Raw genomic sequence first — 14,504 nt, forward strand, 5'->3', positions numbered from 1 at the left:
ACCTGTTGTGCTACTGATACCGTCACGCAAAATGTTTCTGGACCAGGTGGGAAAATGCCCTTTGACAGGTCCCTCCCCACTCCCGCTGAGGAGCTGTTCTTTAAAATACCGCCAAGAATTCGCGGAACCCACGTCTTAATACAGGCTGTTAGTGAAAATAAGCTTTATTACATCGAGTAATAAATACAAAGATGCGAACAGTTCCATTTTCTTCCAGATGTTTGGGTCAACTTACAGGAAAGCAGAACTGAAATCTACATACAGTCTCAGAAAAAATTTCGGGGATCCTTGTTAGGTTTGGTTTGGGAGGTTGCTCTTTCTTCTGTATGTATAACTTGTGCATTTTTAAAATCGACTTCAAAGCACTAATAGTCATGCAAATGCTTAAGCAAAAAAGAATTTACGTTAAGCAGAATCTATAGTGTATGGGAAACGAGGGGACCAGCTACTAGTTAAGTGTGCTGTCAAGTCGGCACTACACAAAAAACCCTTCAAGTTGTATCAGCTTATGAAAAGGAACAAAGAACAGTCCGGGTAACATAAATGTATTCAAAAGAGGAGAGCGAGACACTGGTATCTTGGAGACAAACTAGTTTGCAGTAAGATAGGTAATTTGTACGTGCATCTTTTGAATCAATGCTTTAAAAAACAACAACGAACACCTGGGTAGTTCCTAACTATTTAAAATGTAACTCCCAATCAACTGCAAAATCTTTCCTCAATCTTACAGACTGTAGATTCGGAGCCTAGTGAACCATGGGAGGGGCAGGGGGAGGAGAAACCAAACTGTTACCATTTTGAAAACAAAAGTTTCATCTGAGCAGGGGAGATGAACTGTAACTTATTCTCTCCGAAGAAGATGGAAAACCGTCCAGGCTCACAAGGCAGCTAGGACCTGGCATTCCGTTCCGTTTCAGCCAAGCACTCCCGCACCAATCCTCGAGCGTGGATAATGCCTGGAAGAGAAGCAGAGGCGGGCGTCAGCCAGCAGCACCCATTCCGGAAGAGGAGGAGGGTCCTTCCAAACCAGCCGCGAAACCCTCGGACTGGAGGAGAGGAGGAGGGTCCTTCCAAACCAGCCGCGAAACCCTCAGACTGGAGGAGAGGAGGAGGGTCCTTCCAAACCAGCCGCGAAACCCTCAGACTGGAGGAGAGGAGGAGGGTCCTTCCAAACCAGCCGCGAAACCCTCAGACTGGAGGAGAGGAGGAGGGTCCTTCCAAACCAGCCGCGAAACCCTCGGACTGGAGAAGAGGGGGAGGGTCCTTCCAAACCAGCCGCGAAACCCTCGGACTGGAGAAGAGGGGGAGGGTCCTTCCAAACCAGCCGCGAAACCCTCGGACTGTAGGAAACTTGGGACCTGCATCCAACAACCCAAACCCCATCCCACCCCTCAAAGCCAACACCCCTCTTCACGTCTCCCTAAAAGTTTCTTCCCATGCTCAAGGTGACAACCAGCAAGCTCCCTTTTCATGACGTTACTCTCCATATGAACCATGTTACCATCCAGATGACAGGAGTAAGTGTGTCCCCACCCAAGTTCTTTAAGCAGGGACCCGCTTTGGAGATTCCACGCCTTCAAACCATTATTTTTCCTGAATTCTAGAAAGGGCTTGACAGTGTCAGGCAGCCTGCCTGGTTTGGGTGCGAGACGAATGCTCACTCAGGCCACCTTGGTCCACTGCTTTGTCCTTCCCCCCCAGGGGACGGGTGCCATCTTCTGCACTATTATTCTCCCCTCATCTTTTATCTCTATAGTTTGGGAGTTATCTATTGCTTGTTTGGGTTTTTTTTTTTCTTTTTTTGGCTTTACTGAACTTCATGAAATATTGATTTCATTTTAATAGGCACCAAGAATCTACTCCTTCCAAGAGCTGACCCCCCAGAGGGCACTGGGAATGACACCCCAAGTCACTCAGGTGTCCCCACCTCACAAATCTTACCCCCCAGAGCTTCTGAAGACTTTCTGGAAAGGGCTGTGTAGCCGCTGTCGTAGCTACTCCACTCTGCCATTGTACTGTGACAGCAGCCGCAGACATTAATAAGCAATGGGTGTGGCCATGTTCCAACAAGTCTTTACTTACAACACAGAAGTCTGAATTTCACATAATTTTCACGTCACAAAATCTTATTTTTTTCACCATTAAAAACCGCAAAAAACATTCTTGGCGCTTGACTCCCTTGCGCCCTATGACCCTTCTTACTTTCTATGATGTAAACTCGGCCACCTTACTGGTCAGGGTGACTGTGGGACCAGCTGCTCACCCAGGATATGCCCTGAAGTGGTCACCAGGTGTATCCATGTGTTGACCTGAACTGCCGGCTTTGTTGGGAGGCTGCAGATCGCCTGTCAGAAAGACTGCGGGGTCCAGCATCTTCCCAGGCATTTGCAAACAGGTAACCGGCACTCCCATTACCAGGACTGTGGGCAGAGCGATGCCCACCTGACCCCCAGGACTGGACTGGGGTTAAGCTCCTCCTCTCCCCCGAGCCCTCTTCCGTTCCAGCCTCTAACTGCCAGCCCCCCTCCCCACACCTGTGCCTGTTATTCCCCGATCCAGCTCTGCAATCGGTCAGTCTCTTCACAAAGGTGTCATGAACCGGCCCACTGCTCTGGGTGGGAGCCTGTCCTCAGCCGGCCTCGCCCATCACTGGAGCCGTGGCCTCAACTGCAGCCCCCCTGTCACGCCCCAGATTTATAGCCACAGGACATTCCCCTCTTGATTTTCTCCAAATTTACTTCTCTAACCTTAAAAAAAAAAAAAAAACCTCCTAAAATTAAATTCACACATAAGCCACCGTGCTCTGAACTGCCACCTTCTAAAATAGAAATCTTTTTCTCCTCTCCACGCCGCTTTCACTTCATGAAGCAGCAAAAACCAATCTATTTCTCTGCCTTCTGAAGTCAGCTGGCCAGTCACCTCTTCACGTGAGTCATTTCTTCCTGTGGCACCATCCTCCCGCCCTCCCTCCCTCTTCAATCAGGAAAGAACTTCAAAGCGTTCTCACTCTCCCGCCCCAGACTAGGACGGACCACACGCCCCCCTGGGCCCCACTCCTAAGAGGACAGCAGAGGGCAATGCAGGCCCCCTTGGCCTCGTGTCACTGGCCTCACCCAAGTTGGGAGCCTACCTGATTGGGCCGCCCAGGGCTCCTAGGACCAGTGTCGGCCAACGGGGGCAGAGCGGGCGTGAGGCAGAGCTGCGGGATCTGGGTACAAAGACTTTTTTTTTTTTTTTTTGGCCGCACCACGAGGCTTGCAGGATCTTAGTTCCCCGACCAGGGATCGAACCTGAGGCCACTGCAGTGGAAGCACGGAGTCCTAACGGCTGGACCGCCAGGGAAGTCCTGGGGATTCCCTTCTTAGACGCTGCATCTGACAACTGGCCGCCAAGCCCCTTCCGTCAGATGTACATCCCACAGACCCGCTCACCCAGCCTGACACCTCCACAGCCAACGGTAATTCTGTAACAAAACGGGAGCCCCTGTGCCGCGGGGGACTCTTCCGTCTGCCACCCTCCGTTTTCCCCAGAAAATCTTTCAAGACAGTTACTAGGCCAGTGCCGTGGGGTCCGCCAGCAGCGAGGCGTCACCTGGCAGGGGGAGTCCCGGGCCCACGACTTACCTCGTTTTAGTCTCTCCATCGCGCTCTTGCTGCCCGCGTAGGTGGGTCTGATCTCTTTCCCCAGCTCTTCGATGATGGCCAGCAGCTCCGCGTATTTGCTCTGGGGCACCTGGCTGTTCCCAGTTCCCTAGAATCAGGAAGAAAAGGGTTCGGAAGGATTGAACCCAACCTGACCCCAGTGCCGTGGTCAGGACCCCACGGCGTGCCAGCTGCACGAGGGCAGGGCTGGGGAGAGGCCCGAGCCAGGGGCAGGTGGCGGAGGGAGGGCGGCCTGGCCCAGCCTCCAGGGCAGCTGCGGCCAGGCACGGCCCACCTGGGCGACAACCACAGAGCAGGGAGCCGGCCCTCTCTAGTGTTCCCGTGCACTCAAGGCAACCACCCAGCAGTCTGCAGAAAGCCCTTTTATCATCTCAAATGAAAGAAAAAAAAGAAAAGACTGGCTTGTCGATAGGAAAGTGTTTGTTTACTGAGAATTTACTTGAAGGAGCCAATGGGCGGGCAAGTGATGGGGGGGGAGGGGGGGTGCCGAGGGTCCAGAGTGGGCGGAAGAGATGGAGGCCACACCTGGGGTCAGCAGGACCGCAAAAACTGCCAGAGACCACCCAGACAGAGCCCAGAATGTATTTAAATTCATCCATCCTCCCCCGCAGGCGGGGCCCACCACACAGAAACCCTTTCTCTCCAGAACCCCACGAACAGCCCAAGCAAACACCCGGACCAGGGAGGCTGGGGTCCCGCCGGCCTGTGGGCCGAAGCCGCCCGCTCGGGCCTCAGCCGGGCCTCCCTGCTCCTCCTCCTCCCCCCTCCTCCCCCCACAGCCGCATCAGGGCGGCCACCTCCCCCCAGGCCCTCGCCTGCTGCCCCCTCCTCGGCCGCCTCTGCCTCTTGGCCTCCTGGTCCTTCCTCCCCTCCTCGTCCAGCTCCTCAGCATCCGCCCGCCGCCACCTCTTCAGGGGGGCCTCGCCCGTGCCCGCCTCCCCTCCGGGGGCAGGATGGCCTGGCGGGCACGGCTCCAAGCCGCCACCTCATCCGTGGGGCCGGCCTCCGTGGCGACCTCGGAACGCGAGTGGCAGCCACGGGAATCTCCCGGCTGGCGGCCCGGGTCCCCCCCGCGGGGCGGCACTTCCCTGGCGGCCGGCGGCGGCCGCCTCCCCTGAGGGCCCGCCTACCCGGTGGGGAAAGCTAGTCTCGCCGAGGTTGGGGCAGGGACGGTCCACAGTCCCGTAACTGGTGGAACCAGGTGTAAACCAGGTGTAGAACTGAGGGGCCAGCAGCTCTCGGTGCAACGCACCTGGACTCCACTAGGATGGGCCCGTCCTCCCTGCAGGGCCCACAACCTTGTGGGGAGTGAGTGGGAGCAGGGCCCCCTCTCCTCTGTCCAAGCTCAGATCCAGAGTCAAGGCCAGACCTCACTTCCCCAGGGACCAGGCATGAGGAGGCCCACCAGGGACACACATGGGGTGGTGGCCACATCGGGAACTGTGGCTCTCGGGGCTTCCAGCCTTCTTTGGGCTCTCCCACCCCTTCCTGTCACTCGGTGTCCCCCGTGAAACCCCCTGCCACTTCTCCATTCTGACGCCCTGAGCCCTGGGTTGAGGAAGCTCAGATGACAGCTCCATCATTTCTACTCCTTTCACCGCTTCCCCTCCTGGCCCAGGCCACCCCTAGGGCCCCTCCCACCGCACTTCCCACCCCCGCTGCCATACCTGGGTGTAGCCTAGAGATGGCGGCCCGTAGTCACTCAGCAGCTGGCGGTACTGTGAAGATGTCGCCATACTGGTGGAGGGCGGGTGGACACTCCCAGCTACGGGGGAGGAGACAGGAGTCAGTAATCAAGTAGCCTTGGCTAACTGTATCCGAGGTAAGGACTGAGTCCCCCTGCCCAGAACTCATGCCATCAACAGTGGTCTTTTGTCTCTGAGGACACAGAACCCTATTCCTGTCCTCTAGTTTGGCCCCGGCTGATACTCGGCGTAGATGACTGATAGTAAAATGTAGCGAACAGACCACTGCTCTTCACTCCCACCACCACAGCAGACATTGCTAATCAATCACAGAAATCCTTCCCATACATGCAGTCAAAACTGGTAGCAAAGACGAAAGCTGCTGCTATTCTCAGCCTTACCCTTGCAAGTTCCCTTCTCCTGGGTCCTGCTCCCCAGAGGTTGATATCCTAGAAACACATGGCTGCCACAAGACCCCATCTGCTACTAAGGCTGGTCCACACCTGGGCTGAGACTTCCTGTGTGCCCAAACCTCTGCTGGAGTATATGGTGAGGAAGACAGGGGAAGATCTGGAGGTTGTGAAACCCAACCCTGGCTGGGGACTGGGGTACTGGACACAAAGTCAGGAATCTGGAGCACATCACAGCCTGTCTGTGTGTCCTCGGACAAGCCCCTCAACCTCTCTGAGCTCCTGTCGCCCCTCCCCAAAGAGGGGACAAGACTCTCGGCAGTCTGAATCTATGCCCGGCTGGCTTCACCCCCACAGGGGAGGCGTAAGACCCCACTTACGGACTGTAACACTGGGCGACACTGTCCCTCAGCGGAGGGACCACGGGGGGCCAGGGCCTGGCTCAGAACAGAGTCTCCTGCACGGGGTGTGGGGAGGCCCTCAGCAGGGAATTTTCCAGCTCCAGCTCAGTAGCTGGAAGCATTCAGACCCACAATGGCATCCGAGTGGCCATCGGCGAGTAAGGGACGTCCTGCAGAATTACGAACAGCGGTAACCATGGAGAACCTACCCAGCCCTCCTCAGCAGCTGCCCGCATGCCTCCACGCCCGGCCGGGGAGCAGCTTCCCCTCCGCCTGCCTTCCCAGGAGCCAAACTGTCTCTCTCTCACGCACACAGCGGGCTCTGCAGACTTGGCCCCGGGGATGGACAGCTGGTGCCAGGCTGGCCAAACCGACCAGCTGCTCATCTGGTGTGGGCAAGGGGAGGGGCAGGGGAGGAAGGAAGTTCAGGAGCTCAGGCTGCTGGAGCTGGAAGGGGCCCTGGAGCCCCTCACTGCAGAGAGAGAAACACAGACCAGAGAGGGCGGGCACTGCCCCAGGCCACACAGCACAGAAGAGACTAACACACCGCACCTGTCCCTCTGTCCAGGAGCTGTAGACAGCTTGGTACCCGACGTGTCTTCCTCAGTCTCAGGCCTGCCTGGATTTCTCCACTGGGACCCAGATTTATGCTCAAACACAGGATGCCCAGTCAGGAAACATGAATTGTGCCACCTCTAAGCTGGGGACTGGGCACAGCACCGCGCTCCTCCGGGCCTCATTACCACGCCTCTACAGTGGGGGAGCCGAAACACCTGTGCTACAGAACCACACCTCTGTCTGAAGCAACTGCGGGTGTGCAGTGGCCAGAACACAGGAATGTGGCAGGGCGGGTGACCCCCAGCTCCCCTCATCACATCAGGCAAACCCCAATTTCCTGACCTTCTGATGTGGGTGGTGAGTGTGGTCTGGGTAGCTCAGGCTTTGCTGCCCCAGGCCAGGGTTCAAGTCCCGACCACCACAACTTACTACGCCTCTCTGTAAGGCCAGGATGCTAAATGCAAGACTGCGGGGGGAGAGGGGGGTCTACTGCACTGCTCGGCACTTCAGGCCATCTAGAAGATTCCAACTCCCTGGCGGGAGGTGAGCTGGACACCTCCGGTTCATTCTCTGCACCACCTCCTGCCCTCCTTCTCTCACTGAAGTCTGTGTTTCTTGCCTCCCCGACCCATCTTCTCTCCCACAGCCAAGCGCCTGGACTAGGGGCCAGGCCAGCTGCGCCATACCCGGCTGTGTGACCTGCGACAGGGCCCTTCCCTCTCTGGGCCTCAGCGTCTCCATCTGTTTGAGGTCATGGTTCCCAACAGAACGTCTCAAGGCCCTAGATCCTGCTCCTCTATGGTGCTGGGGTTAGGTCCTGGGGGGCTGAGGGGAGGAGGAGGGATGGGTTGGGGGCTTGGGGGATGGGGATGGGGAGTCAGGCAACAGCTCGGAGCTTGACTTTCCCACGGCCTGGGTGATGCGGTAGGTGACCCCGCCTCTGTGCCAGCGCCAGTCCCTTACTCGGTGTTCAGAGGGGGGTGTCTGTGGCCCTGGAGAGAGCCGGCGGAAGGGCCCCGAGTCCCACTCATGCCCACACCTTCCTGCAGACACAGCGGCCGGCTGCCGGAGGCCTAGGAGAAAACCAGACCGGGCGTGAGCACAGCCGTCGCAGAGAAGCACAGACAATGCGTGCAGTGTGCGGGGACCAGGGAGGGCCCGGAGCCCAGGGAGGGGCTGGCAGAGGCCAGCAGCTCCTGGGGCCAGGCGCGGCTCCCCGCCCCCAAGCCAGACAAAGAGCGCCCGGGCCTGGGGAGCTGGCGGCCTTCCCGCCACTTGGGGCGCCTGGGGGGGCTCTCCGGCGGGGAGGCGGGGGCTTTGTCTAACTCCGCCACTGCCACCGCCGGCCAGGCCGAGGCTTGGCAACTCTCGAGCAGGAGGCAGGGCTGGAGGGTGTGAGGGATGATGACAAGGAAGCCGGAGGAGCGGCAGCGGAGAGTCCATCTTGGATGCAAATGGCACGGGGAGATCCGGCCTTTCTAAAGGGGTCCACGGGGAGGGGGGCGGCCCCACCAAAACACCAGAGACCTGGGGACTTCAGCAGTCCTCCTGGAGTTCACCGCAGGAGAAAGAAGAAAATCTGTGTACAGGTGCTAGCCAGCCCAGAGCAGGGCTTCGGGGTCCCCAGCGGGTGCCTCTGTCACTCTGTGACCCCAATCCCTGAAGGGCCCCGTTTAGGGCGCCGGCCTCAACTGCACCAGGGCCAGCCTGAGATTTCCCGCCGGTCCGGGCTGGCAGCAAGACCCTCCACCCATCCCACCCCAGAGTCAGATGAAGGAGGCAGTTAGAAATACTATGGCCACAAAGCTTGTCTTGGTAAGGTGTGCAGACCCCAGAAGAGGTGAGAACATTTGAGGAGAAAACAGGGGCTCTTGGGGCTTAGAGGCCACATTTGACCAACTCAACTATCCCCCACCCCGTCCATCCACCCCCTGAATCTTAACCCTTTCCAATCCCCAAATCTGTCTCCAGGAAGTTAAATATATACACACACACACACACACATACACACACCCCTATACATGTATATGCATATACATATATTGCTTTCCTGGGGCCCTCTTCAGAGTTTTGGAATTATGGAGTCAACATTCGGAGACAAGGCCCAAAACTTTCGGCCAACTGCCAGCGTGGCATTTCTGACCAGCAAGGCCAATCCCCTCCCTGCCAAGCCCCCTCCATGCACCTCGCTTTTCTGGAAGTTTGTTTCCCATCCAGAGTTTAAGGAGAAGAACCTTGGTGAAAGGACAAAGCCGGTCCCCTCTGAACCCACAATTTCACCTATCGCCCTCGGTCCCTGGGGCAAGACCCTAGGCACAGCCTAAAGCTGCCTGACAACTTCTGCAGGAGTTTCCTGGGACCGCCCAGCTCCAGCCCCAGGGAAAGGAGAGGACGGCCCCTCCGGCTTCCGAAGGAGGGGGCCTTCTAAACCCAGACTTGGGGGCTCCGAGATGCGGGGCCCCCGCTGAAACGACGCCCCCAGCCGCCGCCTAAAGGCGCTCCGAGGCCCCCGATCTCCTCCAACTTCTCTCACTCCGCGCACGCCTGAAGGGACCTCCCGTGCGCCCCGTTTTGGGCGCCCCGTCCCGCGCGCCAGGCCAGGCGGGCGCCCACCGACGATCTCCCCTGCACCGCCGGTGACCCCAGCGGCCCCGCTCCCTCGGGGGCGGCTGCACCTGGCACTCTCGCCGCCCCGCAGCGCCGCCCGCGCGTGGCCCGGGCTTGCTCACGTGCACCCCTGCTGCCCGGGCCCCCTGTCCGGACCTGCCCCCAGCTCCCTAAGGGCGGCCCGCGCCGGGGTCCGGGCGGCCCGCGACGGGGTCCCGGCGCCCCGCTCCCGGCGTGGCCCGGCAGCTCCCGACTCCCGCCGGCAGGGGCCCTCGCCGAGCCGCCCAAAAGCCGAGGAAAAAGGAGCCGAGAAAGCCTCCCCCGCCCTCGCTCGCCGCGCTCCCCACGAGCCCTCGGCCGCCGGCGTGGGGGGGACCGCGGCGGCCGCCGGTGCCCCGGGCCCCGGCCCGGCCCCGAGGCCCGGCGCGGGGCGCACCCGCGAACTTTGGCAGCGCGGGCACCGGAATCATGGCGGCGGCGGCCGCGCTGCCCCGGGCCGGGACCCGGTGCACGCCGACCCCGGCCGCCGCGGGCCCCCGGGAGCCGGGGCCGGGCGCGCGGACCCCCAACTTGGCGGCAGTTGGGGCGCGGCGCGCGCGGCCCGCGGGGCGCACTCACTCACCGGCGTTGAGGGAGGCGGCGGGCATGTGCGCGGTCAAGTTCGGTTTGTAAGACATCCCCCCGAGCGGCGGGGCGCGCCGGGGCACAGCGGGGCCCGGCCCGCGAGGGCGGCGGCGAAGGCGGCGAGGCCGGGCGGCGGCGAGGCGGCCCCAGCGTCCGTGCGCCCGTCCGTGCGCCCGCCGAGCTCCCGCGCACTTTTTGTTGTTGACGGCTCGGGCCGCACCGGCAAATATGGCCGTCCCTCACCCTGACACCCGCTGCAGTATATCACCCATACATCGGGCGGGCGCGCGGGCGCAAGGGCGGCCGCAAACTTTGAGCGGAGCCAGCGGGGCCGGCCCGGGCCGGGAGGGGGCGGCCCGGCGCGCCGCGGCCCGGCGTCAGGGGGCGGCTCCGCCCGCGGCCGCGCCCCGCGCCTCCGGGCGCGCTCGGCGCCCGCAACTTGGCAAAGTTTGGGGGGCTGGGGTCCCGGCGGCGCCCGAGGCCCGCTTGGGTCCCTTTCTTCTTCTGCGCTGGCGGCGCCTGGAGATTTGTGCTTGTACCGATTAATGTTTTTTTTTTTTTTTTGTAAGCGAGGTAGGATTGCAGAATTACTTTTTTTCCCCTTGACTGTGGGGGCAGGGATGGAAAATTACCTGGAGAAAATGGTGGCGAGTGGTATTTTTAAGCACGTAGATCATTCCAGACGCCGAGGTCGGGCTACTCCCCAGAATAAGAACAACCAATTCTTGACATTGATTTCAAATAAATTTCATGTCCCTGTCGGTATTAAGTGGTTTTTAACCCCTTGGCGGCCTAGACTCCTTTAAGACCGGGCAAAACCCAGAGGCCTCCTCCCCTGGGAAATACACCCTCACATCTACATAATTTTGCATCTTAACTCATTCAAATATCTAAGAAGCGCCTACTATGTGCCGGGCACTGTTCCTGGCGCTAAGGGTACCAGAATAAACTTAACAAAGTTTTCTGTCTCCTGGAGTTTACATTGCAATTGTTGATCCTCCTCCGACGGACCCCAACCGACTTCTCAGTGATACGCAATCATCAAATGCATTTTGCATTAGATGATGAAGCTTTTGAAGGTGTTATTTCTTGGAGTTCTGCTTTATTATTACTTTTAAAAAATTTATTTATTTATTTCGGCTGCGTTGGGTCTTCGTCGCTGCGCGCGGGCTTTCTCTAGTTGCCGCGAGCGGGGGCTACTCTTCGTTGCGCTGCATGGGCTTCTCATTGCGGTGGCTTCTCTTGTTGCTGAGCACGGGCTCTCGGCGCGCAGGCTTCAGTAGTTGTGGCACGTGGGCTCAGTAGTTGTGGCTCACGGGCTGTAGAGCGCAGGCTCATTAGTTGTGGCGCACAGGCTTAGTTGCTCTGCGGCATGTGGGATCTTCCCCAACCAGGGCTCAAACCCGTGTCCCCTGCATTGTCAGGCAGATTCTTAACCACTGCGCCACCAGGGAAGTCCAGAGTTCTGCTTTAAATAGTAAATCTTGTCAAAATACACAAGATGCCCACCCTTTTCTACCTTTTTTAATCGCCATGCTTTGCAGATTTCTTGATAAGCCACAGACATTCAGATACATCTGACACTAGTGAGGAAGGCCTCAACCTCTTTGCCTGAGGGAAGGGATACCACCGATTCCTTCCCTCTGTCCCTTTAGGATTGAAGGTACAGGCGACACCCCCTTCCCAGGACCCCTTGTGGTCAGCTTTAGGCTGGTTCAGCCAAGGATGCTCAGCGAAATTTTATTTCACAGATAAATTAATATCACCCTTTCCTACCCTGCTCCCAGGGGACCAATACTCTATAGAGTAGCACTGTCCAACAGAAACGTATTGCAAGCCACATATGTAATTTAAAAGTTTTAGTAGTCACATTTTAGAAAGTAAAAAGAACTGCTGAAATCAATCTTTATATTTTATTTAACACAATATATCCAGAAACAGTATGATTTCGACATATAATGAATATAAAGCAATTACGATACTTTACTTTCTTTTTATGATACTAAGTCTTCAAAACCCAGCATGTATTTTACCTTTACAGCTCATCCTAATTCAAACTGGCCACATTTCAAGTGCTCAGTAGCCACAATAGCTAGTGGTTTTCCTACTGGACCAGTTCAGGGCTAGAAGCTATAAGCAGAGGGCTCATAGGCTGACAGACCTTGGTATTAATTCTGGCTCCATCACCTATTCACTGTTGGACTAAGCCTCCATTTCCTTGGGGCAAGAATCCAGATCTCAGTGGCCTGCTTCAGTCCTTTCTACAGATGTTGTGGGCTATTCTCTTTCCATACTGTATTTTTACCACGATGCCCCCTCACTGATCATCATTGGAAAATATTTTGCCTTTTGTTTTTAATTGAGATCTAGTTCACTTAGTATAAAATTCACCCTTTAAAAATATACAATTCAGCGGGACTTGGTATAAGCACAGAGTTGTGCAATCATCACAACGATCTAATTCTAGAACATTTCTGTCATCCCCAAAGGAAACCGAACTGCAGTCACACCCCATTCTCCACTACCCATAGCTTTAGGCAACTGCTAATCTACTTTCTATGTCTAGGGACAGACCTATTCTGGACATTTCATATGCATGGAATCAGTTACAACATGTGTATGGCCTCTTTCACTTAGCATAATACTTTCAAGGTCCATCCATGTTGTAACATGTATCAGGACTTTGTTCCTTTTTATGGCTGAATAATATTCCATTGTATAAACAGACCACATTTTGTTTATCCATTCATTAGCTGACGGACATTTTGCTTGTTTCCACTTTTTGACTATTATGAATAAAGCTGCTATGAACATTTATGTACAAGTTTTGTGAACATGTTTTCAATTTTGGGAGTATATACCCAGGACTGGAATTGCTGGGTTACATAGTAACTCTATGTTTAACTTTTTGAGGAACTGCCACACTACTTTCCATAGTGACTATATCATTTTATATTCCCAACAGCAATGTATAAATTTTCCAATTTCTCCATATCCTCACCAACACTTTTACTATCTGGCTTTTTTTTTTTTTTAATTTATTTTATTTTTGGTTGTGTTGGGTCTTTGTTGCTGCACGCAGGCTTTCTCTAGTTGCGGCGAGCGGGGGCTACTCTTCGTTGCGGTGCACGGGGCTCTCATCGCAGTGGCTTCTCTTGCTGTGGAGCATGGGCTCTAGGTGCATGGGCTTCAGTAGTTATGTCACATGGGCTCAGTAGTTGTGGCACGTGGGCTCTAGAGCACAGACTCAGTAGTTGTGGCACACAGGCTTAGCTGCTCCACGGCATGTGGGATCTTCCCGGACCAGGGCTTGAACCCGTGTCCCCTGCATTGGGAGGTGGATTCTAAACCACTGTGCCAGCAGGGAAGCCCATATCTGGCTTTTTTATTTGAGGCATCCTAGTGGGTGTGAACTGGAATCTCATGGTTTTGATTTGCATTTCTTTAATGAATGATGTTGAGCTTCTTTTCATGTGCTTACTGGCCATTTGTGTATCTTCTTTGGAGAAACATCTATTCCAATCCTTTACCCATTTTTTAACTTGAGTTTTTATGTTAAGTTGAAAGAGTTCTTTATTCTGGATACTTGTCCCTTCTCAGATTTATAGTTTGCAAATATTTTCTCCCATTCTGTGGGCTATCTTTTCATTTTCTTGATAGTGTCCTTTTACACAAAAGTTTTTAATTTTTTTTTTTTTTTTTTTTTGGCCGCACTGTGCAGCTTGTGGGATTTTAGTTCCCCGACCAGGGATCAAACCCTGGCCCTTGGCAATGAGAGCGTGGAGTCCTAACCACTGGACCGCGAGGGAATTCCCCAAAAGTTTTAAATTTTGATAAAGTCCAACGTATCTATTTTTAAATTTTTATTTGCTTGTGTTTTGGTACCATATCTTGTCCAAGGTCATGAAGTTTCACGTAAGTTTCCTTCAAATAGTTTTTATAGTTTTTGTTCTTACACCTAGGTCTTTGATCCATTTTTAGTTAATTTTTGTGTATGAAGTGTGTCCAGATTCATTCTTTCATGTGGATATCCAGTTGTCCCCGTACCATTTGTTGAAAAGTTTATTCTTTCCCCATTGCATGGTCTTGACACCTTTGTTGAAAATCAATTGACGATGAATATGAGTTTATTTCTGGACTCTCAATTCTATTCCATCGATCTATGGAATCTATCCTTGTGTCGGTACTCCACTGATTTGATTACTGTAGCTTTGGAGTAAGCTTTGAATTCAGGAAGTGTGAGTGCTCCAACTTTATATTTCTTTGTCAAGATTATTTTGGCTATTCTGGGTCCTTTGCACTTCCCTATGAATTTTAGGATCAGCTTGTCCTTTTTTGAAAAAAAACAAAAAACAAAAAACAAAAAATACAGTTGGGGGCTTCCCTGGTGGCGCAGTGGTTAAGAATCGGCCTGCCAACGCAGGGGACACAGGTTCGAGCCCTGGTCCGGGAAGATCCCACATGCCGACGAGCAACCAAGCCCGTGCGCCACAACTACTGAGCCTGTGCTCTAGAGCCCGCGAGCCACAGTTACTAAGCCCACGTGCCACAACTACT

The 14,504-nt window shown here is 55.3% G+C and overlaps 1 protein-coding gene across 2 annotated transcripts; it reads right to left on the reverse strand.

Annotated features, from left to right (window-relative positions):
* Positions 1 to 146: 146 nt before the first annotated feature.
* Positions 147 to 10,304, reverse strand: CDK2AP1 (cyclin dependent kinase 2 associated protein 1). Of its 2 annotated transcripts, none has more exons than XM_082418401.1 (4): positions 9,946 to 10,304; positions 5,330 to 5,427; positions 3,624 to 3,750; positions 147 to 956 (listed from the first exon to the last, which is right to left on the reverse strand). In XM_082418401.1, the coding sequence occupies exons 1-4, from the start codon at positions 9,998 to 10,000 to the stop codon at positions 889 to 891; spliced, it is 348 nt and encodes a 115-aa protein (XP_082274527.1). In that variant the 5' UTR covers positions 10,001 to 10,304; the 3' UTR covers positions 147 to 888. The 2 variants fall into 2 exon arrangements, with proteins under 2 accessions (XP_082274527.1, XP_082274528.1); XM_082418402.1 differs by lacking the exon at positions 9,946 to 10,304 and adding an exon at positions 7,680 to 7,765.
* Positions 10,305 to 14,504: the final 4,200 nt, after the last annotated feature.

Source organism: Balaenoptera physalus (genome assembly GCF_965194825.1).
Source record: "Balaenoptera physalus genome assembly, chromosome: 12".
Lineage (NCBI taxonomy): Eukaryota > Metazoa > Chordata > Mammalia > Artiodactyla > Balaenopteridae > Balaenoptera > Balaenoptera physalus.

Excerpts from the sequence above, each read along its gene's own strand:
- CDK2AP1 (XM_082418401.1), bottom strand. The coding sequence starts at position 10,000 with ATGTCTTACAAACCGAACTTGACCGCGCACATGCCCGCCGCCTCCCTC. Across the intron at positions 3,751-5,329 it reads CATCTCTAGGCTACACCCAG|GGAACTGGGAACAGCCAGGT; the intron begins GTATGGCAGCGG and ends TCCTGATTCTAG. Across the intron at positions 957-3,623 it reads GATGGAGAGACTAAAACGAG|GCATTATCCACGCTCGAGGA; the intron begins GTAAGTCGTGGG and ends CTTCTCTTCCAG.